Source organism: Dendrobates tinctorius, unplaced genomic scaffold (genome assembly GCF_039654945.1).
Source record: "Dendrobates tinctorius isolate UK_male_01 unplaced genomic scaffold, ASM3965494v1 ptg000064l, whole genome shotgun sequence".
Classification (NCBI taxonomy): domain Eukaryota; kingdom Metazoa; phylum Chordata; class Amphibia; order Anura; family Dendrobatidae; genus Dendrobates; species Dendrobates tinctorius.
The window spans coordinates 31,113,228-31,139,013 of NW_027361732.1; the positions used below are offsets into that span (position 1 = coordinate 31,113,228).

Genomic DNA, 25,786 nt, shown 5'->3' on the forward strand with positions numbered 1-25,786 from the left:
TTGAGAAGGCTGAACTTTTAAATTCCTATTTTGCATCTGTTTTCTCTCAGAAAGGAAATGTAACATCAACTGTTATTCACTGTCCTATTAAGGGAATAGAAGAATCCAGGATATCTATAAACAGAAAGATAGTGAGGAAACACTTAGCTAACCTAAATGAATTCAAGTCTCCAGGTCCAGATGAATTACACCCCAGAGTACTGAAGGAGATAGCAGAAGAAATTTTTGAACCCCTCTCCATAATCTTTGAAAATTCTTGGAGAACAGGAGAAGTGCCAGAAGACTGGAGAAGAGCAAATGTTGTTCCTATCTTCAAAAAGGGGAAGAAGGTGGACCCAGGGAACTATAGGCCGGTGAGTCTGACTTCTATACCAGGAAAGATCTTTGAACAAATTATTAAACAACATGTATGTCAATACCTGGATAAGAACGAAGTGATTAAGCAGAGTCAGCATGGGTTTGTAACTAATAAGTCATGTCAGACTAACTTAATTTCCTTCTATGACGGTATCACTGATTGGGTGGATCAAGGAAATGCTGTAGATATAGTATATCTTGACTTCAGCAAAGCATTTGACAAAGTCTCTCATACAATCCTTATTGAAAAAATGACTAAGTATGGAATGGACAAGGCAACTGTTAGGTGGATTCATAACTGGCTTAGTGATCGGACCCAAAGAGTGGTCATAAATGGCTGCACATCCAGTTGGAAGAATGTCTCAAGTGGGGTACCACAGGGCTCTGTCCTGGGCCCTGTATTGTTCAACATCTTTATCAACGATTTAGATGAAGGAATTGAGGGTAAACTGATTAAATTTGCTGATGACACAAAGCTAGGAGGGATAGCTAATACTAGAGAAGAGAGAGAGAGGATTCAAAAAGATTTAAATAAACTGGAGAAGTGGGCAGCAACTAACAGAATGGTTTTTAACAGGGAGAAATGCAAAGTACTACATCTGGGCAATAAAAATGAAAAAAGCTTATATAGAATGGGAGGAATAGGGCTAAGTGACAGCACATGTGAAAAAGACTTGGGTATACTAATAGATCACAGACTGAATATGAGTCAACAGTGTGATGCAGCAGCAAAAAAGGCAAATGCAATTCTAGGATGTATTAACAGAAGCATACAGTCTAGATCACGTGAAGTCATTATTTCCCTCTACTCCTCTTTGGTCAGACCTCATCTGGAATATTGTGTCCAGTTTTGGGCACCACATTTTAAAAAAGACATCAACAAACTGGAGCAAGTTCAGAAAAGAGCGACCAGAATGGTGACCGGTCTGCAAACCCTGTCTTATGAGGAAAGGTTGCAGGATTTGGGAATGTTTAGATTGCAAAAGAGAAGACTGAGAGGAGACTTAATAGCTGTCTACAAATATCTAAAGGGCTGTCACATTGTAGAAGGATCAACTTTATTCTCATTTGCACAAGGAAAGACTAGAAGCAATGGGATGAAACTGAATGGGAGGAGACACAGATTAGATATTAGAAAAAACTTTTTGACAGTTAGAGTGATCAATGAGTGGAACAGGCTGCCACGAGAAGTGGTAAGTTCTCCTTCAATGGAAGTCTTCAAACAGAGGCTGGACAGACATCTGACTGGGATGATTTAGCGAATCCTGCTTTGAGCAGGGGGTTGGACCAGATGGCCCAGGAGGTCCTTTCCAACTCTACGATTCTATGATTCTATGATTCCCTCTTCTGGTAAAGAAAGGTAGTGAGCCTGATTATCAAGCACCTGAGGCTGATGATGATGACTGGCTGAGTGGAGTTACTGACTGGATATAAGGCTGCCGACGCCCTTCTGCCCTGCGGGTGATTTCTCTGTGGGATCCTTGGAGACCAGTCTGAATTCCTGCTCCTCTAAAGCTAAGTTTGCTGCTCGGCCTTTTGCATTTGTGCTTTGACTTTGTTTTGCTTTGTTTTTCTGGATTTCTGCCATTCCCTGCTGGGGTGTGCTGAATTCCTTTAGCTCTGTCTTCTGAAAATACCTGAGTGCTGATTTAGTTTTTGAAGCCTAGCTGCTTCAGGGCCTTTTTCATATCAGCTTGTTGGCTTTTGTCTTTGATAGGGTTTTGGCAGATTGCAGACAGCAGCCTTCCTGTCCTTTCCAATCTAGGTAGTTTTGGGCCCCGTCTTTGCTTAGTCTATCTTTCTGTCTGTGTTAGTGTTTTCATCTTGCTTCACCGTCATTATATGTTGGGGGCTGCCTATTGCTTTGGGGTCTGCTCTGGGGCAGTTTAGATTTCCCCTTTCTTTCTTTAGGCCTATTTAATTCTCCGGCTGTGATCGAGGGGTCTAGGGCATCGTAGGAACCCCCCACGGCTACTGCTAGTTGTGTTGATAGGTTCAGGGGTCTGCAATCTGATAGTTGCCAACTTCTCTGATTTTCTGGACTTAGCTTGTATTTCTGTTTTTGCCTCATTCATAACAGGTCACTATGTAAGACAGCTGTCTTTAAAGGGAACCTGTGAACAGGATTGTGCACAGTAACCTTCTTTGTGTGTCAGGTCGGCACCGTTTTACTGATTAAAATGATACCTTGGTTGATGAAATCCGTCTTGTGGTTGTTCTTTAATCTTTATTTTCAGTTTTGTGTTAATGAGATTCTCGTTCCCTAAGGCGGGTTTGGGGTATGTGGTGCTCTGATTACATATGCATAATGCAGTCTGCAGAAAGGTCACTGAACCTTCACTGACCTGCCCCCTAGTTTGCATAATTATATATCTGTATATACTTAAAAAAAAAAAAAAAAAAAAAGCGCTTCTGCTGGCAGGTGCTGGCCGTGGCACCTGCTCTGCAGCGAAATCGCATGTTTTGTGTACCAATAATACATTTTATTCAGGTTATTCAGCTAGAGGGAAAAAAAATCAGCTACTACGCAGGCGTATTTTTCAAATTTGATTTTTTTTTTTGCCTGCAGAAGCATTTTTTTTTTTTTTTTAAAGTATATACATATATTCATTATGGGGCAGGGGCAGGTCAGTGAGGGTTCAGTGACCTGTCAGCAGTCTGCACTATGAATATCTAATCAGAGCACCACATACCCCCACCCCATCTTAGGGCACGAGAATCTCATTAACACAAAACTGAAAATAAAGATTAAAGAACAACCACAAGACAGATTTCATCAACCAAGGTAGCATTTTAATCAGTATAACGCCGCCGACCTGACACTGTGTGTAGGTTACGGAGCACAATCCTGCTGACAGGTTCCTTTTAATGCAGGTAACGAGTTGATTATGTGCGTCTAATTGGTCTGCAGGAGCCAGAACTCTTGATGGTTGGTAGGAGATCAAATACTTATTTCTCACTGCAAAATGCAAATAAATGTATATAATTTATTAAAATTATAGACTGTTCATGTCTTCGTCAGTGGGCAAAGTTACAAAATCAGCAAGGGATCAAATAATTATTTCCTTCACTGTTTGTGGGACTTTAAGAAGGTGACATTTTGCCTGATTTAAAAAATAAAATGTTGTACGAGAAACAAAATCACTTTTAGGAACATTTTTAATTAGTAACTTCACCTACGTAATAAATAAGTGCATATCTATTTACAGTATTACAGAGCTGAGATTGAAGCCCTGCACTCTTCTGGAACCACGGCTGTCGTAAAATTTAGCGATTATGGGAACTATGAAGAAGTACTATTAGAAAACATCAAACCCATTCAGGCAGAAGCATGGGTGAGTGATGTTTCTAATTCTGTATGTCATTTAAAATGGATTGAGGCCCATTGCGAATTATGTAACTGTCATGTGTCGAAAGGATAATAGAAATGAGAACGCCACCTTGTCACTCTACACATGCATTACTAAGAGTAACAACCGAGGAACTGCACAACTCTGAGCTCTTACAAGAGATTTCCCCAGAATTATTTAACAGACAATTCACCGATTTAATAAATTAGATATGTTGAGAGTGCACACAGGTCCTCTTTCAAGACTCTCTCAGTAAGGTCAAACCCATCCTTCAAGCTGAATATAAGGACATACCAGTCTTTGAAATCTAATGTGGCATTCCCAAGTAATTAGCATTTTAATTCACATGCAAATCGGGTATTAGTGTCTCTAGGTGTGATAGAACACTTAAAGGGAACCTGTTATGTCCCCAAGTTAAGGCCCCGTGACACATAGCGACTCACCAGCGATCCCGTGTCAGGATCGCTGTTGAGTCGCTACATGAGTGCTGGTGATCTGTCAAACAGACAGCTTCACCAGCGATCAGCACCAGCGACGCCGATGCAGGGAGCTGTGTTGCAAATTCACTTTCTGGTCTGCCTCTGGTTGCTGGTGAGGGTGGTGGAGCTGGTTGTATTGACAAAGGAGTCGTGAGTTCTCTTTCCGGGCTCCCTCTGGTGGTTGCAGGAGGTAATGAAGCCGATCTAATTAACAGAGACCTGCCACCTGATAATGAGGACGACGATTGGACATCTGGAGTGTCTGACTGGATTTAAGACAGCCGACTCCCTCTAGCCCCTGCTGGTGATTTTTCCTGCCTCCTGAGGTCTTAGTTTCCAGCTCGGTCCCTGCCTTCTCAAGCTAACTGTACTTTGCTATTGTTCACATTTGATTTGGTTTTTTCTATTCAGATTTGTGTGGTCAGCCAGCCCCGGCTAGGGCTGTGCTGAATTTCCATTCTTATGTTACTGCTTGTGCCAGTTTGCTTTTTGTCCCTTATTAGATTGGCCCATTTTTGCTCTGTTTTCAGAATATGCCAGAGTGCTGATATAGTGGGTGAAGTCTAGTGACTTCAGGGTTTTTTTGCTATCAGAAGTGTTGGATATTTTTGCAGGGTTTTTTTGGCATGATTGCAGACAGTATCTTTCCTTTCCTGTCCTTTCTAGTTAGTGTGGGCCCCATCGTTTGCTCAGCATATTTTCCTACCTGTGTTTGTGTTTTCATCTTGTCTCACTGACAATACATGTTTGGGGGCTATCTATTCCTTTGGGGTCTGCTCTTGGGCAGGTTAGATTTCCCCTTTTCTTGCTTTAGGCTTATTTAGTCCTCCGGCTGTGTTGAGGCGTCTAGAATCATCGTAGGTACGCTCCACGGCTACTGCTAGTTGTGTGGATAGGATCAGGGGTCTGCAATCCGCTTAGTTACCAACCTCTCTAGTTTTCTGTGGCTTAGCTTGGTCTTGTTTTCCTCCTCGGTGACCCAATCATAACAGAGCTGGTAACGAAGGTACACATCGGGTTTCTAAGGGACGTGCGTCACTTAGAAACCCGATATGTACCTTAGTTACCAGCTCCCTGTATCAGCGCGCTGGTAACTAAGGTACACATCGGGTTTCTAAGCACCGCCCGGTGCTTAGAAACCCTGCGTTTACCTTAATTACCAGCTGATCGCTGGTCTCCCGCCTGTCACATGCAGCGATGCGTGCTGACCAGCGGGAGACCAGCGATCAAAGAAATGTCCAGGGCTTTCCAAGAGCGATCAGCGATACCGGCAGGGGGGCAGGTCGCGATCTCGCTGGTGAGATCACTGTTGCGTCACAAAACTTGTGACTCAGCAGCGATCTCACTAGCGAGATCACTATGTGTGACAGGACCCTTAATCTGCAGACTAATAGCATTCTAAGGGCCCCGTCACACATAGCTACGCACCAGCGACGATATTACCTTGTCAGGATCGCTGGTGCATCACTACATGATCGCTGGTGAGCTGCCAAACAAGCAGCTTCACCAGCGATCAGCACCAGCAACACATGGGTAACAAGCGACGGACGTCGCTTAGTTACCCACTGTGTACCTTAGTTACCAGTATGCTGGTAACCAAGGTACACATCGGGTTTCTAAGCGGCACGCGCTGCTTAGAAACCCGATGTGTACCTTGGTTACCAGCTCCCCTGCACCAGCGCGCTGGTAACTAAGGTACACATCGCGTTTCTAAGCAGCGCGCGCCACTTAGAAACCCAACGTTTACCTTAGTTACCAGCGCGCGGATAGCTGGTCTCCCGCCTGTCTCATGCTGGCCAGCGGGAGACCAGCGATCAAAAAAATGTCCTGGCTATTCCAGAACGATCAGCGATAACCGGCAGGGGGCCGGTCGCTGGTCAGTGTCACACACAGCGATCTCGCTGGTGAGATCGTTGTTGCGTCACAAAACTTGTGACTCAGCAGCGATCTCGCTAGCGAGATCGCTATGTGTGACGGGGGCTTAAAGCTGTGATTCTGCTGCACTGAAAGCCCAGCTACCAGGAGAAAATGAACTTTATTTCTCCAAGCATTCTCTGACTTTCAGTCAAAGAGGTGTACTAGTGTGACTTGAGTCACGGCGCAATATATAGTGACTGTAAGCACACCCCGGTACGTGGACTGACAGCCATCTTTGCAGCATATTAATGCAGCAAAAGGCCAGTGTGCCAGAGCATGCTTACAGCCATTGCTCACTGTGTACTGAGTAGTGACTGAAGCTGCGTAAGCCATGCCTCTATGACTTATACCCGGTGGCTGCCAGAACTAATAAAGTTGATCACCTCCTTGTAGGCCATGCATTCAGTGCAGCAGCTGCACAACTTTAAAACACAGATAACCCCTTCACGAACATGGGATTTTCCGTTTACGCGCTTTTTTTGTTTTTTTGCTCCCCTTCTTCCCAGAGTCATGACTTTTTTTATTTTTCCGTCAACACCTGATGCGGGAGAGAGGTACGTCCCTTTTTATCTGTACAGTAGGTTTCCTGTCCTTGAAGGGTTGATCCCCTCTTTTCGTGGTGCCGTCATGGCTCTGAGAAATCCCGTTACCGATAAGTAACTACGTCTTTTTTTTTATTTTCACGGCTCAACGTTATAAACTTCTCTAAAGCACCTGAAGGTTTAATAATAATAATAAATTTTATTTCTATAGTGCCGACATATTCCGCAGCACTTTACATTTCAGAGGGGATTTGTACAGAGAATAGACATTACAGCATAACAAAAATCACATAGATTATAACAAATACCAAGAGGAATGAGGGCCCTGCTTGCAAGCTTACAGTCTATGAGGAAAGAGGTAGACACGAAAGGTGGGTGGTAACAGTTGCCCTGATTGTATGGACCAGCCATAATGTTAAGTGTGTAACAGTACAGACACAGAGGGCTAATGCAGGGTTTCCCAACTCCAGTCCTCAAGGCACACCAACAGATCATGTTTTCAGGATTTCCTTAGTATTGCTCAGGTGATAATTGCTTCACCTGTGCAATACAAAGGAAATCCTGAAAACATGATCTGTTGGTGTGCCTTGAGGACTGGAGTTGGGAAACCCTGGGCTAATGGATGCATAAAGCATGTGGGAACATGATGCGGGGAACCTGGTTATGGTAAAACTTTTGGGAAGGTTTGTTGTGCTCACCACACATTCTAATCAGTTCCCTGAGGGGTCTAGTTTCCAAAATGGTTTCACTTGTGGGGGATTTTCACTGTTTAGGCACATCAGAGGCTCTCCAAACGTGAATGGCGCTCCTTCCCTTCTGAACACGGCCATGCACCCAAACAGTGGTTTTATCACTTATATGTAGTATCTGCATGCTCAGGAGAAATTACACAACTAATTTTGGAGTCCATTTTTTCCTGTTACCCTTATCAAAATGAAAAAGAAATTGGATCTGAAATACATTTTTTGTGAAAAAAAGTTAAATGTTAATTTAATTTTTTTCCACATTCCAAAAATTCCTGTGAAGCACCTAAAGGTTTAATAAACTTCTTGAATTTGGTTTTGAGCACATTAAGGGGTTCAGTTTTTAGACTGGGGTCACTTTTGGGTATTTTCTATCATAGAGACCCCTCAAAGTCACTTCAAATGTGAGGTGGTCCCTAAAAAAAATGGTTTTGTAAATTTTGTTTGAAAAATCACTGGTCATCTTTTAACCCTTATAACTTCCTAACCAAAAAAAAAATTGCTTCCAAAATTGTGCTGATGTAAATTAGACATGTGGGAAATGTTGCCACTATCATGAAGTACAATATGTCACAAAAAAAATTCTCAGAATCACTGGGATCTGTTGAAGCGTTCCAGAGTTATAACCTCTGACAGTGACAGTGGTCAGAATTGTAAAAATTGGCCTGGGCATTATCGTGCTAACTACCTTCAGGGGTAAAGCGGTTAGCATCTTCCTACCATGGCAAATTATCATTTTTCCCCTTCTTCCAAGGGTCAGTACTTTTCATTTTTTCTTCTTGTAAAAGCAAATGCTGGCTTGTTTTTCTGGGTCACATTTAACCCCTTCGCCCCGAAGCCTGTTTTCGCCTTCTTGACCAGGCCAATTTTTATAATACTGACAAGTGTCACTTCATGAGATTATTGCTCTGGAACGTGTCAACGGATCTCAGTGATTATGAGATTGTTTATTCGTAACATCGTACTTTATGATAGTGGTTACATTTATTTGATATGACTTTATTTTGTTTATTTCTCGAAAAAAACTGAAATTCCGTGAAAATTTTTAAAATTTCGCAATTTTCAAACTTTTAATTTGTATACCCTTAAATCAGAGAGTCATATCGCACAAAATAGTTAACAAATAGCATTTCCCACATGTCTACTTGACATCAGCACAATTTTGGAAACTTATTTTTTTTGTTAGGAAGTTATAAGGGTTAAAATTGACCAGTGATTTCTAATTTTTACAACAAAATTTGCAAAACCATTTTTTTAGGGACCACCTCGCATTTGAAGTGACTTTGAGGGGTCTATATATTACTTTCGCAAGGGTAACAGGAGAAAATGGACAATACATTTTGATGTGCAATTTCTGCTGAGCATGCCGATACCCCATATGTGGGGGAAATCAACAGTTTGGGCGCACGGCAGGGCTTGGAAGGGAAGGAGCGCCATTTCACTTTAAAAATGTAAAATTTGCTGGCATAATTAGCGGACGCCATGTCATGTTTGGAGAGCCCCTGATGTGCCTAACCAGTGGAAACCCCCAACAAGTGACAGCATTTTGGAAACTAGACCCCTTTGGGACCTTATCTAGATGTGCATTGAGCACTGTTTTGAACTCATTTTCTGGTTTACCTCTGGCTTCTGGTGAGGGTGCTGGAGCTGGCTGTATTGACAAAGGAGTCGTGAGTTCTTCATCCGGGCTTCCTCTAGTGGTGACAGTAGGTAATGAAGCTGATCTAAATGGCAGAGACCTGCTACCTGAGGAGGAGGACTGTGAGTGGACATCAGGAGTCTCTGACTGGATTTAAGACAGCTGACTCCCTAATTTTGTGCTGGTGATTTTTTTCCTGCCCTGAGGTTCTGGTTTCCAGTTCTGTTCCTGCTTTCTCAAGCTAAGTGTGCTCTGCTATTTTTTCACATGAGATTTGGTCTGGTTTACTCAGTTTTTGTGGTCAGCCAGCCCCTGCTGTGGCTGTGCTGAATTTCCATTCTTATGTCTCTGTTTATGCCAGTTTGCTTTTTGTCCCTGATCAGATTGGTCTCTTTGCTCTGTCTTTAGAATATACCAGAGTGCTGATATAGGGAGTTGAAGTCTAGCGACTTCAGGGTTTTTGTTATCAGAAAGTGTTGGACTTTTTTTGGCAGGGTTTTGTGCGTGATTGCAGACAGCGTCTTTCCTTTCCTGTCCTTTCTAGTTAGTGTGGGCCCCATCGTTTGCTCAGCCTATTTTTCTATCTGTGTTTGTGTTTTCATCTTGTCTCACCATCAATACATGTTTGGGGGCTGTCTATTGCTTTGGGGTCTGCTCGGGGGCAGTTTAGATTTCCCCTTTTCTTGCTTTAGGCTTATTTAGTTCTCCGGCTGTGACATGGCGTCTAGGATCATTGTAGATACACTCCTTGGCTACTGCTAGTTGTGTGGATAGGATCAGGGGTCTGCAATCTGCTTAGTTACCAACCACTCTGGTTTTCTGTGGCTTAGCTTGTTTTTGTTTTTCCTCCTCGGTGACTCATTCATAACAGAGCATCTTGAACCCACAGGTGCTTCACAGAAGTTTATAATGTTAAGCCATCAAAATTAAAAAAAAATCACATTTTTCTTTTTTAGCTCCAAATTCTGCATTTTCATAAGGGTAACAAGAGAAATTGCTCCATACAATTTGTTGTGCAATTTCTCCTGAGTGCGCAGATACCTAATATGTGGAGTAAAACAACTGTTTGGGTGCACGGCAGGGCTTGGAAGGAAAGGAGTGCCATTTGACTTTTTTAATGTAAAATATGCTGGAATAATTAGCAGTTGCAATGTCGTGTTTGGAGAGCCGCTGATGTGCCTAAACAGTGGAATCCCCCAACAAGTGACATCATTTTGGAAACTAGACCCCTTTGGGACCTTATCTAGATGTGTATTGAGTTCCTTGAACCCACAGGTGCTTCACAGAAGTTTATAGTGTAGAGCCATGGAAATAAAACAATCACATTTTTCACAAATTAATCTTTTTTAGCTCCATATTTTGCATAATCATAAGGGTAACAGGAGAAAGTGCTCCATACAATTTGTTGTATAATTTCTCCTGAGTATGCCGATACCCCATGTGTGGGAGAATACTACTGTGTGAGCACACGGCAGGGCTTGGAATGGAAGGAACGCCATTTGACTTTTTGAATACAAAATTTGATGGAATAATTAGCGGACACCATGTTGCATTTGAAGAGCCCCTGAACAGTGGAAACCCCCGACCATTTTGGAAACTAGACCCCTTACGGAACCTATATAGATGTGCATTGAGCACCTTGAACCCACAGGTGCTTCACAAAAGTTTATAACGTTAAGCCGTGAAAAAAAAAATATCACATTTTTCCCACAAAAATCTCTTTTTAGCTTTAAATGTATTTTTACAAGGGAAAAAGGAGAAAATGAACCCCAAAGTTTGTTGGGCAATTTCTCCTGAGTTTACCGATACCCCATATGTGGTCGAAAACTACTTTTGAGGCACAGTGCAAAGCTCAGAAGGGAAGTAGCGCCATATTACAGTGCTGCACTTGTTTTGAGGGTGTCATGTCACAATGGCAGAGCCCCTGAGGTAGCAGAACCCCCCCATAAGTGACCCCAATTAAACTTCTCAATGAATTCATCTAGGGGTGCAGTGATTATATTGACACCACAGGTGTGTCACAAACTCTGCCACTGGGCAGTGAAGAAAAAATAATTTATATTTTTACCACCAGGATTGTGTGTTAGCCCCAAGTTTTACTTTTTCACGCTGTGAAATGGGTAAAAATGGCAACAGAATTTGTTCCACAATTGCTGCTGAATGTAGAATTACCCCATATGTTGCTGTACAGTAATACTTTTCTATATGGCGTGACTCGGGAGGGATGGAGCGCTATTTGCCTCCTGGAGTGCAGAGTTTCCTAGACTAGTTTGCAGATTCCATATAATAAGCCCCTAAGTGCTAGAAAAGCAGAATCCCCCTCAAGTGACCCCATTTTGGAAAATATCCTTTGGGAATTTATCTACAGATGTAGTGACGATTTTGACTCTGTGGGTGTTTTCCAGAAGGAAGCAATACTGGATGTTGCTAAGTGAAAATTGCAAACTGCTGTTGTAGTGACCAGTACGTTGCAGTCACCAGTACATTATGCTTCTGGAGACATGCACCTGTAAATTTGGCGTGTTCTCATCACTACAGAAATGCCAAACATGTAGGCGCTAAATGTTCTTTAGGCACACTGGGGCTCAGAAGGGAGGGGGCATTTGGATTTGGAAACTGAGAATTTGCTGAATTTCTTTTGGGTAGCAAGGAGCCATTTAGGTTTTCTTGAGCCTTTGTGCTACCAATAATGTGGAAGCGTCCTATATTTCTGTTAACAGGTGACAGATCTGAGTGGGGACTTGCTTATTTTGTGGATTGTGTTGAAGCTTTTATTGGGAACATTTTACATATCGTTTGGGATCACATTTATTACTTTTTGTGCCATGTGTGTTGTATCTTTTACTTAATAAAACATAGTACAGTTATGCAATTTTTATTCAATTTCCAATAAGGATAAAACCAGGCCGTGCGGCTGAATGTAGACATATAAGCCACATACACATGCTGAAGCAAATGAACTTATGATTTACTAGCAAAATCGTGACCTTTCACCACAGTATGGGCTGGGCGCACGCCAGTGGATGCACCATCTGATTTCACCTTAAAATATATGATCTGTTGGAGATGCCTACTTTTCCCCTTTTACTAATATGGCTTACTGTAATATATTTTCTGTCATGTGGTTTGGGAGGAAAACAGGAGGGGAGTGTCTGATACTGCTGTGGTTTACATTTTCCTTCACCTCATAGCTACAAGAAATAGATCTAAATTGTAAATGTGCAGAATCAATTAACCACATGGATTGTACTCTATAAAGAAGGTGAAAAGTATGAAAGCTTATTTGGTTCTGAAAGTTCGAGACATTTTTGGATGTGGGAAGTGCATTTTTTTTTCTTGCACTGCACTCTCCTAAAATAAATGTTTTCCAATTTTTTTAATTCTAGAACGCTGAGAATAAGTGTTGAAGCATTATTACAGTGACCGAATCCTGTTGTGTGAACAGTAATTTGCTTTATTTTTCATTTACTTAACCAAACATTAGCCACTCTGATCAATATTAATTTGTGTTATGGTGTAATCTTTGGAATGTAAACAGAAAAATCAATGTGCTCTAATATATGTAATACACATCCACTCGCTTGCTATTATTCACCTAGTAGACATTTCTCATTAAGCTAGGCAAGTCTTGTGATTTCCTTTTATCCCACTGGCAGTAATGCAGGATTGTTACTTCAAATCAATTCTATTCCAACCCCACCCCAATCTTACTGACCCAATTGTCATAAATTATAATATTATTTAAAGGGGTTCTCTTGGAATTGAAAAAAAAATAAAGGAAATGTAATTCTAAAATAAATTCTAAATACTTTTAATTAGCAAACCATGCTCGTGTTGTCCAGAGAAGTAATTGCCGTAGTACATTAAAATGGCAGCTGTCTTGTCAGAAACTTTTTCTAGAATGCTATTAGTACAGGAGCCTATAAGCATGTGCAGAAAGAAACTGCACTGCTGTACCTGGTGCTAAGCAGTGTGAATAGCCTCTTCTTACCTCAGCACTCCTGGTATCTCCAGTATTACATCAGATAGATATGGTGGTCAGCAGTGTGAATAGCCTCTTCTTACCTCAGCACTCCTGGTATCTCCAGTATTATATCAGATAGATATGGTGGGCAGCAGTGTGAATAGCCTCCTCTTACCTCAGCACTCCTGGTATCTCCAGTATTATATCAGATAGATATGGTGGGCAGCAGTGTGAATAGCCTCTTCTTATCTCAGCACTCCTGATATCTCCAGTATTACATCAGATAGATATGGTGGGCAGCAGTGTGAATAGCCGCCTCTTACCTCAGCACTCCTGGTATCTCCAGTATTACATCATATAGATATGGTGGGCAGCAGTGTGAATAGCCTCTTCTTACCTCAGTACTCCTGGTATCTCCAGTATTACATCAGATAGACAGGGTGGGCAGCAGTGTGAATAGCCTCTTACCTCAGCACTCCTGGTATCTCCAGTATTACATCAGGTAGACAGGGTGGGCAGCAGTATGAATGACCTCTTCTTACCTCAGCATTCCTGGTATTTCCAGTATTACATCAGGTAAACAGGGTGGGTAGCAGTATGTATAGCATCTTCTCACCTCAGCACTCCTGGTATCTCCAGTTTTAATTACATCAGGTAGACAGGGTGGGCAGCAGTATAAATAGCCTCTTCTTACCTCAGTACTCCTAGTATCTCCAGTATTACATCAGGTAAACAGGGTGGGCAGCAGTATGAATAGCCTCTTCTTACCTCAGCACTCCTGGTATCTCCAGTATTACATTATATAGATATGGTGGTCAGCAGTGTGAATAGCCTCTTCTTACCTCAGCACTCCTAGTATCTCCAGTATTACATCAGATAGACAGGGTGGGCAGCAGTGTGAATAGCCTCTTACCTGAGCACTTCTGGTATCTCCAGTATTACATCAGATAGACAGGGTGGACACCAGTATTAATAGCCTCTTACCTCAGCACGCACCTCTGGTATCTCCAATATTACATCAGATAGACAGGGTGGGCAGCAGTTTGAATAGTCTCTTCTTACCTCAGTACAAGGGATGGGTGGAGCGGTGGAAGGTCGGGTTCAAACTCAGTACACATGGTATCTCTAGTATTAAATCAGAAACACAGCGTTGTCAACAGTGTGAGCAGTTTCTCCTTACCTTAGTACCCTTGATAGCTCCAGCATTAAATAAGAAAGACATGCTTGTCACCCGTGTGATCAACGTCTTATCTCAGCACAACTGGTATCTCCAGTATTAGATCTTATAGACAATGTGGACAGCAATGTGAGCAGCCTCTCCTTGCCTCTGCATTCCTGTTATCTCTTGTATTATATCAGAAAGACACCGTGAACATCATTGTAAGCAGCATCTTTTTGTCTCTCCAAACCAGTTACTGGCATCTCCAGTATTAAATCACAAAGACAGGGTTGACAGCAGAGTGAGCAGCTTCTTCTTACCACAGCACCACTAGTATTTCCAGTATTATATCAGAAAGATAGGATTGACAGCAGTGTAAGCAGCATCCTTTGTTGTCTCAGCACCAATGGTGTACAAGCTCACAGGCTGTTGTCCTATTAACATTCTAGGACAGGTTTTTTTTCAGGCCATTGTTTGTTTTTTTGGTAAAATTAGGTAAGTTGTAGACACTCACAATTTGTAACATTTTGGTCCTCTTAAAGTATAAATAATTGTTCAGTCAAAATAATAGCTTGATGTGCTATGTTATTCTACTAAAAGATTAGTGGTTGTTTACATGCCAATTTCTTTCTATACATGTTGTAGGATGTCCGTAAGCTGGCTTGTTCTTGTGGCTACCATGTTATAATTCTTGTCCATATTTATTTATTCCTTTACACGCATTAAGGGGTTATTCGATAAAAATTATTGCCTAGTGATTTTGTTGTAAGAAATGATAACACTTACTAAAATTATTCCTGCTTCCGAAGATGTACTGATCCCCCAGTCTGAACCTCCGTAACCTGGCTGCTCAGTATCCTGGCTGCTCAGTATCCTGGCTGCTCAGTATCCTGGCTGCTCAGTATCCTGGCTGCTCAGTATCCAGGCTGCTCAGTATCCTGGCTGCTCAGTATCCAGGCTGCTCAGTATCCAGGCTGCTCAGTATCCAGGCTGCTCAGTATCCAGGCTGCTCAGTATCCAGGCTGCTCAGTATCCAGGCTGCTCAGTATCCAGGCTGCTCAGTATCGTGGCTGCTCAGTATCGTGGCTGCTCAGTATCGTGGCTGCTCAGTATCGTGGCTGCTCAGTATCGTGGCTGCTCAGTATCCAGGCTGCTCAGTATCCAGGCTGCTCAGTATCCAGGCTGCTCAGTATCCAGGCTGCTCAGTATCCAGGCTGCCCAGTATCCAGGCTGCTCAGTATCCTGGTATAGGAAGTTCTGTCCTTGTTAGAGATACAGGAAGCATCTCATGGTATCATGTGCTTGGTGGCTCCTTCCCCCTCTCATCATCCCTGATTATACAACCACAAGTAGCTCAAGATTGCCAGTTCACACATCAATTTATCTTCACAGCTCTAGATATGCATTTGTTAAGCATACTATAAATCAAGTTAATAGATTTGCCAATAGCTATATACACCAGATTATTTGTTCTTAAAACCTTAGGATTCATAGGAGGCTAATATACCATGTACATGATGGCATTATGTATATATGCCTCCTAATTACTAAGTTATTTCTAAGCACAGGTGGGCTCACCCATTAGTACTATGAACTAAAGAAGTGATGGAACCTGACCAAAGGAAATCTCTAGAAACATCCAAATCTCACTATTCTTCTTCATACTGTTGTGGTTGATGTATATTCATTCCAAAAGTTGTCAAAATAAATGTAGTATTGATTTGTGTTTCTTTGAGTAATCATCACTATTGGCAACTGACAGGTTGGAGAGTATATATTTTCTAATAATTTAGATGGAAAAGGGAATTCTGCTAGTCAGATGCATTTTCAAGCTTTTTACCTTTTATTTTTCCATGGATATATTTTTGCAAAGTTGTTTGGAAAGTTCTCAGATAACAGCGCAAATAACCCACCAACTTTAATTCTTTTTATAGTAGCACTCTTGATAATTTTCCATCAGCAGTGTCCTTTCTACAATCCAAGGCTTGCTGTAAATATTATGGTTGCAAGGTAACTAAACCGTATTCAAGCCGTTAGAACATAGATACAGAATAAAGTATCTAAAGGCTAAGGCCAGACAAAGAAACATAATGACTATCCGTATCCTTATAGGTATTATCTCCCTAGAAATACAGCTTTATCTGCAAAATCTTTCTTTTTCTGCATTTGTCATTGCTATTATTTATTATAAATCTATATGAAAACACCACTGATCTGTCTTTCCTGGAAAAATAAATCAACATTATCGTAATTATACTTTTAAATAGAAAAAAAAACACTAAGGCTAAGTGCACACGTACTTTTTTGCCCTGCGGATTTTTCCACGCAGAATTGAAGAAATCCGCAGGTCAAATGACCTGCATTTTTCCTGTGGATTTCTTCCTTTTTTCTTGCGGTTTTTGTGCGGTTTTCCCCTGCGGATTTGGAGAATGGAGCAGGTGGAAAACCGCACAAAGAAGTGGCATGCTGCATATTTTGAACCACAAGAAAGCCGCGTGGAAAAATCCGCAGCGTCTGCACAGCGGTTTTCTTTTTCTGTTGATTAACATGCTACTGTACATCACAATGCGGATATGCAGCGTTTCTGCGCGGTAAAATCCGCTGCGGATCCGCTGGAAATCTGCATCATGTGCACATGGCCTGAGAAAGTACAAAATGTAATGTACTTACAGGTTCTGTAGGTAAACTTTTATTAATATAGAGAGTAAAGACATATTCACTTTTACAAGTATCACTTGCAGAAACTGGCCCCACGTTTTAACATTTTCTTTTGTGGTTCTTGTTTAATAACTTTGGTCGCAGCCTGTTATTTAGAAGTTTAGCGCTTTGTAGTCACACACGCTCAAAAACCATCATCCGGAAGGTTGACCTGCTCAGCGTTCTCCTCGTTTTCTTCTCTTCAAGTAGGATTAGTTATTTCAGCTGCAGATTTAATGAAATCGAATGCTCGAATAAATATGCAGTTTTTACGATCTAGCATGAGTTTGTCAAAACGATAAGCTGCATGGAGCTCTTTATTCTAGATGTGCGTAATCAGCAGGGTGCAGTAGATTGGTCAGTCATGGGGACTCCGGTAAAATTAGAACGGAAGTGAAGTTGAAAGTCAACTACTCCCTGTTGAGTACTAACTTGTAATAGCTATTTGCTAAATTGCTTATATCTGTTGAAAATATTGCAAGAATGCAGTGACACAAGGGCAGCAATTCCTTTGATAATAAAGTGTCCTCATCAATACCGTTCGTGGACCATTGACTATAATTGTTTGCTCTCCGGCTTGGCTTCTTAGGTACTCTCCAGTGGAACAGAGAGCTTTGTCGTGTCATAAGTGTCTATCAACAGTATTCACTGAAGAGTTTGTTGTATCATGGAAGCAAAACAAATCTATATATATATAAATTTTCTGTAGTAAAGAGTGATGTGTGGCCGAGGAACTGCATCCAGTTTGTGGTGAATACACAATATTATAAAGCACTTTCTCTTCTTCTTGCAATATAGTCAGTAAAATTTCTCCAAATAATATGACTTGAATACTGGAATATCAGATGTCCTAAATTTTCAAGCATTCATAATAAAGTAAACAAAAAACTCAGTTGTGATGTTGGAGAATATTCAGAACAAAATCCCAAAATATAATGTTATCACAAAAATGTTTAAAACGGCTGTTATTTCTTTAGTTAAAAAATGTTACTCTTTTTGGTCTTGAGAAGCACTGAGAATTTCAGGAATAATGGATGACAAGATGATGGATATCAGTATGTGTTTTGTTCCTCGTTGCATATTTGTTTTCCCCTGCAGATTGAGATGTTTCTATTGAATTCTACAATTTCATTTCTAGTGTATAATATTTTGAGGTCACCGCACATCAGTTTCTCTTAGGTAATCTGTGGGGGACAATACTGTCTCCGTGGATCCATACAGTCCAGCACAGTGTTCAGCATCTCAGTGCTTACAGTAATGTTCATGTGACCTGATAAGAATGGGACGATACCTGCCTTGCCTCAGACGCTTGCCTCTGCAATTGACAAATCCAGAATACAGCAACGTCTATGAACCTGGTTTCAGATTGGATGGAACAAATAGACACTGTACAAACCCATTTAGACCTATTTGAACATCAGCAGGACTACGATTTGTTAATGTACAAAACATCTTAATTCTTAATCAGTGCAAATAAAAAAGGACCTGGTGTTGTATTATTTATCCTGATTGATTACGCCGCAAAATATTTTGGTAAATGTTGCTCATTTTGACCTTTGTATTTACACAATATGTTAAAGGGAACCTGTCATGTCCTTTTTAGCATGTAAACTGGCTCCACACACACTTCTTGCATACATGCATGCTGCCATCAGAGCCACCTTTGCTTCTCCCTCCAGTCACCAACAGTAACTTTAGTGAAAACAGCGCTTTCCGCAAAAAGATGTAAGATTGTAATTGGGTATATGTCAAAGATCCAGACCTGTGCAGAGGCTGAATGGTAACATAAAAGAAGCTGTGGCTCAGTGGTTAGCACTGCAGCCTTGCAGCACTGGGTTCGAATCCCACCAAGGACAACATCTGCAAGGAGTTTGTATGTTCTCCCCGTGTTTACGTGGGTTTCCTCCGGGTACTCCGGTTTCCTCCCACATTCTAAAGACATACTAATATAGCGAATTTAGATTGTGAGCCCCATCGGGGACAGTGATGATAATGTGTGCAAACTGTAAAGCACTGCGGAATATGTTAGCGCTATATAAAAATAAAGATTATTATTAATCTTTAAGCTGATTGAAGTCAGTTTGTCATCCTTCATTGTGATAGTGCCAGGTATTGCTGCTGCTGTCTCCAGGCTTATGTGCATGCAAAGAAGGCATCCAATAAGTGCAGAGGATGAAAGTTTGTGTGTTTTTATTTTTACATTTAGGACTGTTTACAAATAAAGATTGGTCTATTTTACACTTGCCGTATTTTTGCTGGCCGTTTTTGCGGCCCCAATGCATTTCAATGGGACCACAAAAACAGGCCGCAAAAATTAGTAGGAGGGCCGTGCTCCGTATGGCCGTGAGGGCCGTATTTGCGGCCGTGAAAAAATATCGAGCTTGCTCGATATTTTATGCGGCTAACGGACACGGCCGCAATGCATTTCAGTGGTACCACAAAAATAACGTTTGCTTGTTTTTGCGGTACACCATATTTGCTGATCGCTGTTTTTTCCCTGCTATTTGTTATAACAGGGAAAAATGGCGATCTGAGAAGGTTTTTTGCGGCCCCCGCAAAAATCACGGCAAAATCGGCCTGTAAAAACAGGCCGCAAAAAACACGGCAAGTGTAAATCCAGCCTTGTGTAAAATATGCTAAGAAATTTAAGTTTGCAATGTCAAAAATGAACAAAATATACAATATATCCCCCACAGAATTATCGTTGCATATACTGTACATACATGTCTAACAAATGTTAGCAGTTAGTACTTTTGTCAGGTGTTTAGCCTCACCAACACCAAACTGGCTTTTCACTTGTAAACATAGCTTTACAGTTCGAGAATCACTGATCTAAATGAATCAGCTCAATCTGCTGATTTTGTTGGGACTGATCAACCATCTAATGTATGTTTGATTGTTCCACCTCTCCACAAATGTAGACATTGTGCATAAAAGAGTTGAGTATGTTAGATTTGAACATGCATAGTACTTTCCTTTTAGGGCAGATGAGCTGTCAATAGAGGTGTCTGATAGCTTCTTGTCTAGTTTTGCATAGATATGGAAGATTTAGTGGGAATATCTTTTTCTACTGACAGCTATCTGGTCTTACTAAGTCTTCAAATATAAATGTGATGATTTCATGTGATGATCTCTAAATATGGCACCTGGTTGAGGTCAATGTGAGCTTCCTCAGTCAACACTGAAATGCTGGCATCCTTGGCGACTCTAGGCCATTGTAGTGTGAGACCTAGTCGCTAGGCCTTATGTGCCATCATGATGTGGGCTACTAATCACAATTGGTGCATTCAATTGTTGGCTGAGGATTCCTGAACTGCCCTGGTCTGGCTTCCATGGAGTATCAGAGTAGTTACTGGACCAGGGTAGTGAGAATATTTTGCTAATTTCTAAATATTATAATATATAAGACATAAACATAATTTATGAGAACAGAGACAGATCTTTATACTATATCCACTTCAATAGTTGTCTAATGAATTGTGGTATAAATAACCTTGTAAGATTTTATAGTATTACTCAGACATGCTTCCTTTTTTTCTACAATGAAAATAAATTAATGCATAGCTAAAAGAATCTAAGAAAAATTGTGTGAAATAAAATGTTCACTATCTATAGTGTTTTAATACATAGAAAAAAGAACACTGGAACTAAAAGGTATTTACACATTGCTGTAATTATTGAGTAGCAAAAAAATAGAAAAAGTAATGGCTTTCTGGCTACATACATAGAATCGTAGAATCGGAAGGGACCTCCTGGGCCATCTGGTCCAACCCCCTGCTCAAAGCAGGATTCGCTAAATCATCCCAGTCAGATGTCTGTCCAGCCTCTGTTTGAAGACTTCCATTGAAGGAGAACTCACCACTTCTCGTGGCAGCCTGTTCCACTCATTGATCACTCTAACTGTCAAAAAGTTTTTTCTAATATCTAATCTGTGTCTCCTCCCATTCAGTTTCATCCCATTGTTTCTAGTCTTTCCTTGTGCAAATGAGAATAAAGTTGATCCTTCTACAATGTGACAGCCCTTTAGATATTTGTAGACAGTTATTAAGTCTCCTCTCAGTCTTCTTTTTTGCAAACTAAACATTCCCAAATCCTGCAACCTTTCCTCATAAGACAGGGTTTGCAGACCGGTCACCATTCTGGTCGCTCTTTTCTGAACTTGCTCCAGTTTGTTGATGTCTTTTTTAAAATGTGGTGCCCAAAACTGGACACAATATTCCAGATGAGGTCTGACCAAAGAGGAGTAGAGGGCAATAATGACTTCACGTGATCTAGACTGCATGCTTCTGTTAATACATCCTAGAATTGCATTTGCCTTTTTTGCTGCTGCATCACACTGTTGACTCATATTCAGTCTGTGATCTATTAGTATACCCAAGTCTTTTTCACATGTGCTGTCACTTAGCCCTATTCCTCCCATTCTATATATGCTTTTTTCATTTTTATTGCCCAGATGTAGTACTTTGCATTTCTCCCTGTTAAAAACCATTCTGTTAGTTGCTGCCCACTTCTCCAGTTTATTTAAATCTTTTTGAATCCTCTCTCTCTCTTCTCTAGTATTAGCTATCCCTCCTAGCTTTGTGTCATCAGCAAATTTAATCAGTTTACCCTCAATTCCTTCATCTAAATCGTTGATAAAGATGTTGAACAATACAGGGCCCAGGATAGAGCCCTGTGGTACCCCACTTGAGACATTCTTCCAACTGGATGTGCAGCCATTTACGACCACTCTTTGGGTCCGATCACTAAGCCAGTTATGAATCCACCTAACAGTTGCCTTGTCCATTCCATACTTAGTCATTTTATCAATAAGGATAGTATGAGAGACTTTGTCAAATGCTTTGCTGAAGTCAAGATATACTATATCTACAGCATTTCCTTGATCCACCCAATCAGTGATACCGTCATAGAAGGAAATTAAGTTAGTCTGACATGACTTATTAGTTACAAACCCATGCTGACTCTGTTTAATCACTTCATTCTTATCCAGGTATTGACATACATGTTGTTTAATAATTTGTTCAAAGATCTTTCCTGGTATAGAAGTCAGACTCACTGGCCTATAGATGCCTGGGTCCACCTTCTTCCCCTTTTTGAAGATAGGAACAACATTTGCTCTTCTCCAGTCTTCTGGCACTTCTCCTGTTCTCCAAGAATTTTCAAAGATTATGGAGAGGGGTTCAAAAATTTCTTCTGCTATCTCCTTCAGTACTCTGGGGTGTAATTCATCTGGACCTGGAGACTTGAATTCATTTAGGTTAGCTAAGTGTTTCCTCACTATCTTTCTGTTTATAGATATCCTGGATTCTTCTATTCCCTTAATAGGACAGTGAATAACAGTTGATGTTACATTTCCTTTCTGAGAGAAAACAGATGCAAAATAGGAATTTAAAAGTTCAGCCTTCTCAACATCCTGTCTTACCATTTCATCATTTTCATCCTGTAAAAATCCTATAACATCTTTGACTTTTCTTTTACTTTTGACATATCCCCAAAATCCTTTATTATTGCTTTTGACATCTCTTGCAAGCCTCAATTCATTTTCAGCTTTATCTAATCTGATTTGTGCCCTGCAGGTTCTGCAGACAGCATTATATTCTTCTTTAGATATGCCTCCCTCTTTCCAACTGTGCTTTGAGAATTTCATTTTTCAAGATTTCCCATCCTTCCTGGACATTTTTGTCTTTAAGGATATCCAGCCATTGGATCCCTCCAATTCTCTTTCTGAATCCCTTCAAATCTGCCTTTCTGAAATCTAACCTTGACGTCTGAGTCTTCACAGGTCTTCCGCCTCTAGTTATCCAAAATTCTAAAATAGCATGGTCACTACCTCCTAGGGTCCCAGCCACTTTTACCTCCTCAACCATTTCCTCCCTGTTTATAAGGATTAGATCCAAGGTAGCAGTTCCCCTTGTTTTCTCCCTTACCTTTTGGAAGATAAAGTTGTCAGCAAGAGAGGATAAGAATTTCCTTGACCTGTTAGTTTTGCCTGAGAGAGATTCCCAACAAATGTCTGGATAGTTGAAATCTCCCATGACAACTATGTCATATTTTTTGGAGAACTTGGCCATTTGATGCATAAAGAGTTCATCCATATCTTCAGCTTGCACAGGCGGCCTGTAGTAAATGCCTACAATGGTGTCCTTTCCATTGTTCTGTCCTTGTATTCTTACCCAAACAGTTTCCACAGAACTCCCAGTCTCTGAAGCTTCAATCTCTGTGCAGATATACGTGTTTCTAACATACAATGCGACACCCCCTCCTCGTTTATCAAGTCTGTTTCTTGCAAATAAGTTGTATCCTTCTAGTCTTGTATTCCAATCATGTGTATTGTCCCACCAAGTTTCAGTGATTCCAATGACATCATATTTCTTTTCCTATGTTAGTAGTTCCAATTCTCCTTGTTTGTTGCCCATGCTTTGTGCATTGGTATAGAAACATTTTAGTTTGTGATTGGTTTCTCTTTCTCCAATATTTTTATTAATTAGATTCTTTCGTCTTTGTTCTTCCTTTCCACTTCTAATAGCAGAGTCCTCAATAGCATTTGTCAGGTGTATGGCTTTTTCTGGTCTTTTGCTTCCCTTCCCATGTTGTTCTAGTTTAAAGCTCTCCTTACAAGTGTAGCAAGGCGACTTCCAAATACATGCTATCCTTGCATCTCATAATTGGCACTAAAAATAATAATAAGTAACTTACCCTAGATTCGCCCTCTGCCCACCCACTGCACACTCATTGGCTGCTAGTTTCTGCCCTAGATCCGCCCTCTGCTCTTCTACTGCATACTCATTGGCTGTTAGTATCTGCCTCAGCCTTCCCCCTCTGTGTGCCCACTGCAAACTCATTGGCTGTTATCTACCCCAGCCTCACCCTCTGCCCGCCCACTGGACAGTCATTGGCTGTTAGTATCTGCCCTAGATTCGCCCTCTGCCCACCCACTGCACACTCATTGGCTGTTAGTTTCTGCCCTAGATCTGCCCTCTGCCCTCCCACTGCACACTCATTGGCTGTTAGTTTCTGCCCTAGATCCGCCCTCTGCCCTCCCACTGCACACTCATTGGCTGTTATCTACCACAGCCTCCCCCTCTGCCCGTCCACTGCACACACATTGGCTGTTAGTATCTGCCCCTGCCTTGCCTTCTGCCCGCCCACTGCACACTCATTGGCTGTTAGTATCTACCTCAGCCTCGCCCTCTGCCTGCCCACTGCACACTTATTGGCTGTTATCTACCCCAATACTGACCTCTGTCATTCATTCCAGCATTAGAAGTGACAGAGCAGCAATCCCCTCCACCACACATCCCATCTACAGTGCTAATAACATTGTTACATGTCCCCTACATTTCACCTATTAATGGCAGTTGTAATGAATTGGGCCCATACTGTGTCCAATGACGGTGCTCAATCCGTGGTACTTTATAATCTAGATTGAATGTGGCGGTACTTTGTAATCTAGATTAAATGTTGCTTTTATATTTATATATATATATATATATATATATATATATATATATATATATATATATATATATATATATATACACACGTAAATTGGTGTATATCATATATATGTAGACCCATATTTAATCATCTTCTATGCATCATTGAGGAGGTGAAGGGGCTGGTAATTACCCCATTGATGGTATGATTGTATTTCATGTACTACAGATGTAGCAGAGCTGCAATTGCCTAATGGAGCAGGCACAGCTTGTCAGATACAGTAGAGCTGTGATTGTAAGAAAAAACAAAAATTGAACTTCTGGCTAGCAGGAGGATTGGCAAATCTCAGAATTTTTTTCCATCATAATTATATGCCTAATGGGATATAAGTGAAGATAAGTAGGATGCAAAAAAATGCCACCCCCTATGCTGTTGCACTCTTAAAGGGGTTGTCTGGTCTAAAACTATACGTGACTTCTGTGCTCATCTATTTGGATTATGGCCAAGAGTATGCTGACGGCACAGAAGTCACATATGGTGACTGCAGACTTGTAGTTTTAGACCAGGCATCCCCTTTAATAGTGCACGAACATGGGGGTGCATCATTTAATAATAATAATCTTTATTTTTTTTATAATCTTTATTTTTATATAGCGCTAACATATTCCGCAGCGCTTTACAATTTGCACACATCATCATCACTGTCCCCAATGGGGCTCACAATCTAAATACCCTATCAGTATGTCTTTGGAATGTGGGAGGAAACCCACGCCGTTTGCGCCATAACAACACGATTTTGGGCTGCCAATGGTTTGCTATAGCAACCCAGAGTCTGTTGAAGACCTTTGTACCTGCTCTCCTGGAGCACCATCGTAACTCAGCCTGTGGTCAAGCTTCAAAGAAAACTGGTTTTTACTATAACTGCAGTGTACACTGTGTTCCAAATTATTATGCAAAAAATATTTCCCCATATTTTCTCTAAATTACCTATATGAATTGCAGTTATTTTCCAGTCATCTAATATTCTAGTATAATTGCAATATTTTTGAACAAACTGCCTATGAAAACAGTATATTTTTAAAAATAAGAAACACTCAAAATGCATGTTCCAAATTATTATGCACAGCAGAGTTTTCAACCTTTTTATTTTTATTTTGAACAAAAAATGGTCAATTGTGAAATTATAAGCATTTTCAGCTTATTACAAAATTAAATCAAACAGTTTTCAAGTCAAAACTTTATTCTAGGTGATGTTACATTTGCACATACGACCCCTTGTTCGAAAGAAGCTTCTGAACTTTCTAGTCCATTGAATTTGTCAGTTTTTGGATGGTTTGTGCTTCAATTGTTTTGCATGTGGACAGAATACCCTCCCAGAGCTGTTGCTTAGATGTGAACTGCCTCCCGCCATCATAGACACTCCTTTTGATGATGCTCCAGAGGTTCTCAATGGGGTTGAGGTCAGGGGAAGATGGTGGCCACACCATAAGTTTGTCCTCTTT

The 25,786-nt window shown here is 40.9% G+C and overlaps 1 protein-coding gene across 2 annotated transcripts in view; it reads left to right on the forward strand.

Moving 5' to 3' along the window:
• The window catches only part of TDRD3 (tudor domain containing 3), a 474,894-nt gene that overhangs the window by 388,651 nt on the left and 60,457 nt on the right, over window positions 1-25,786 (forward strand). For both annotated transcript variants that reach the window (XM_073580356.1, XM_073580355.1), the window contains exon 12: window positions 3,567-3,692. In XM_073580356.1, the coding sequence (XP_073436457.1) occupies window positions 3,567-3,692 (126 nt within the window). The remainder of the gene's footprint in view (window positions 1-3,566; window positions 3,693-25,786) is intronic.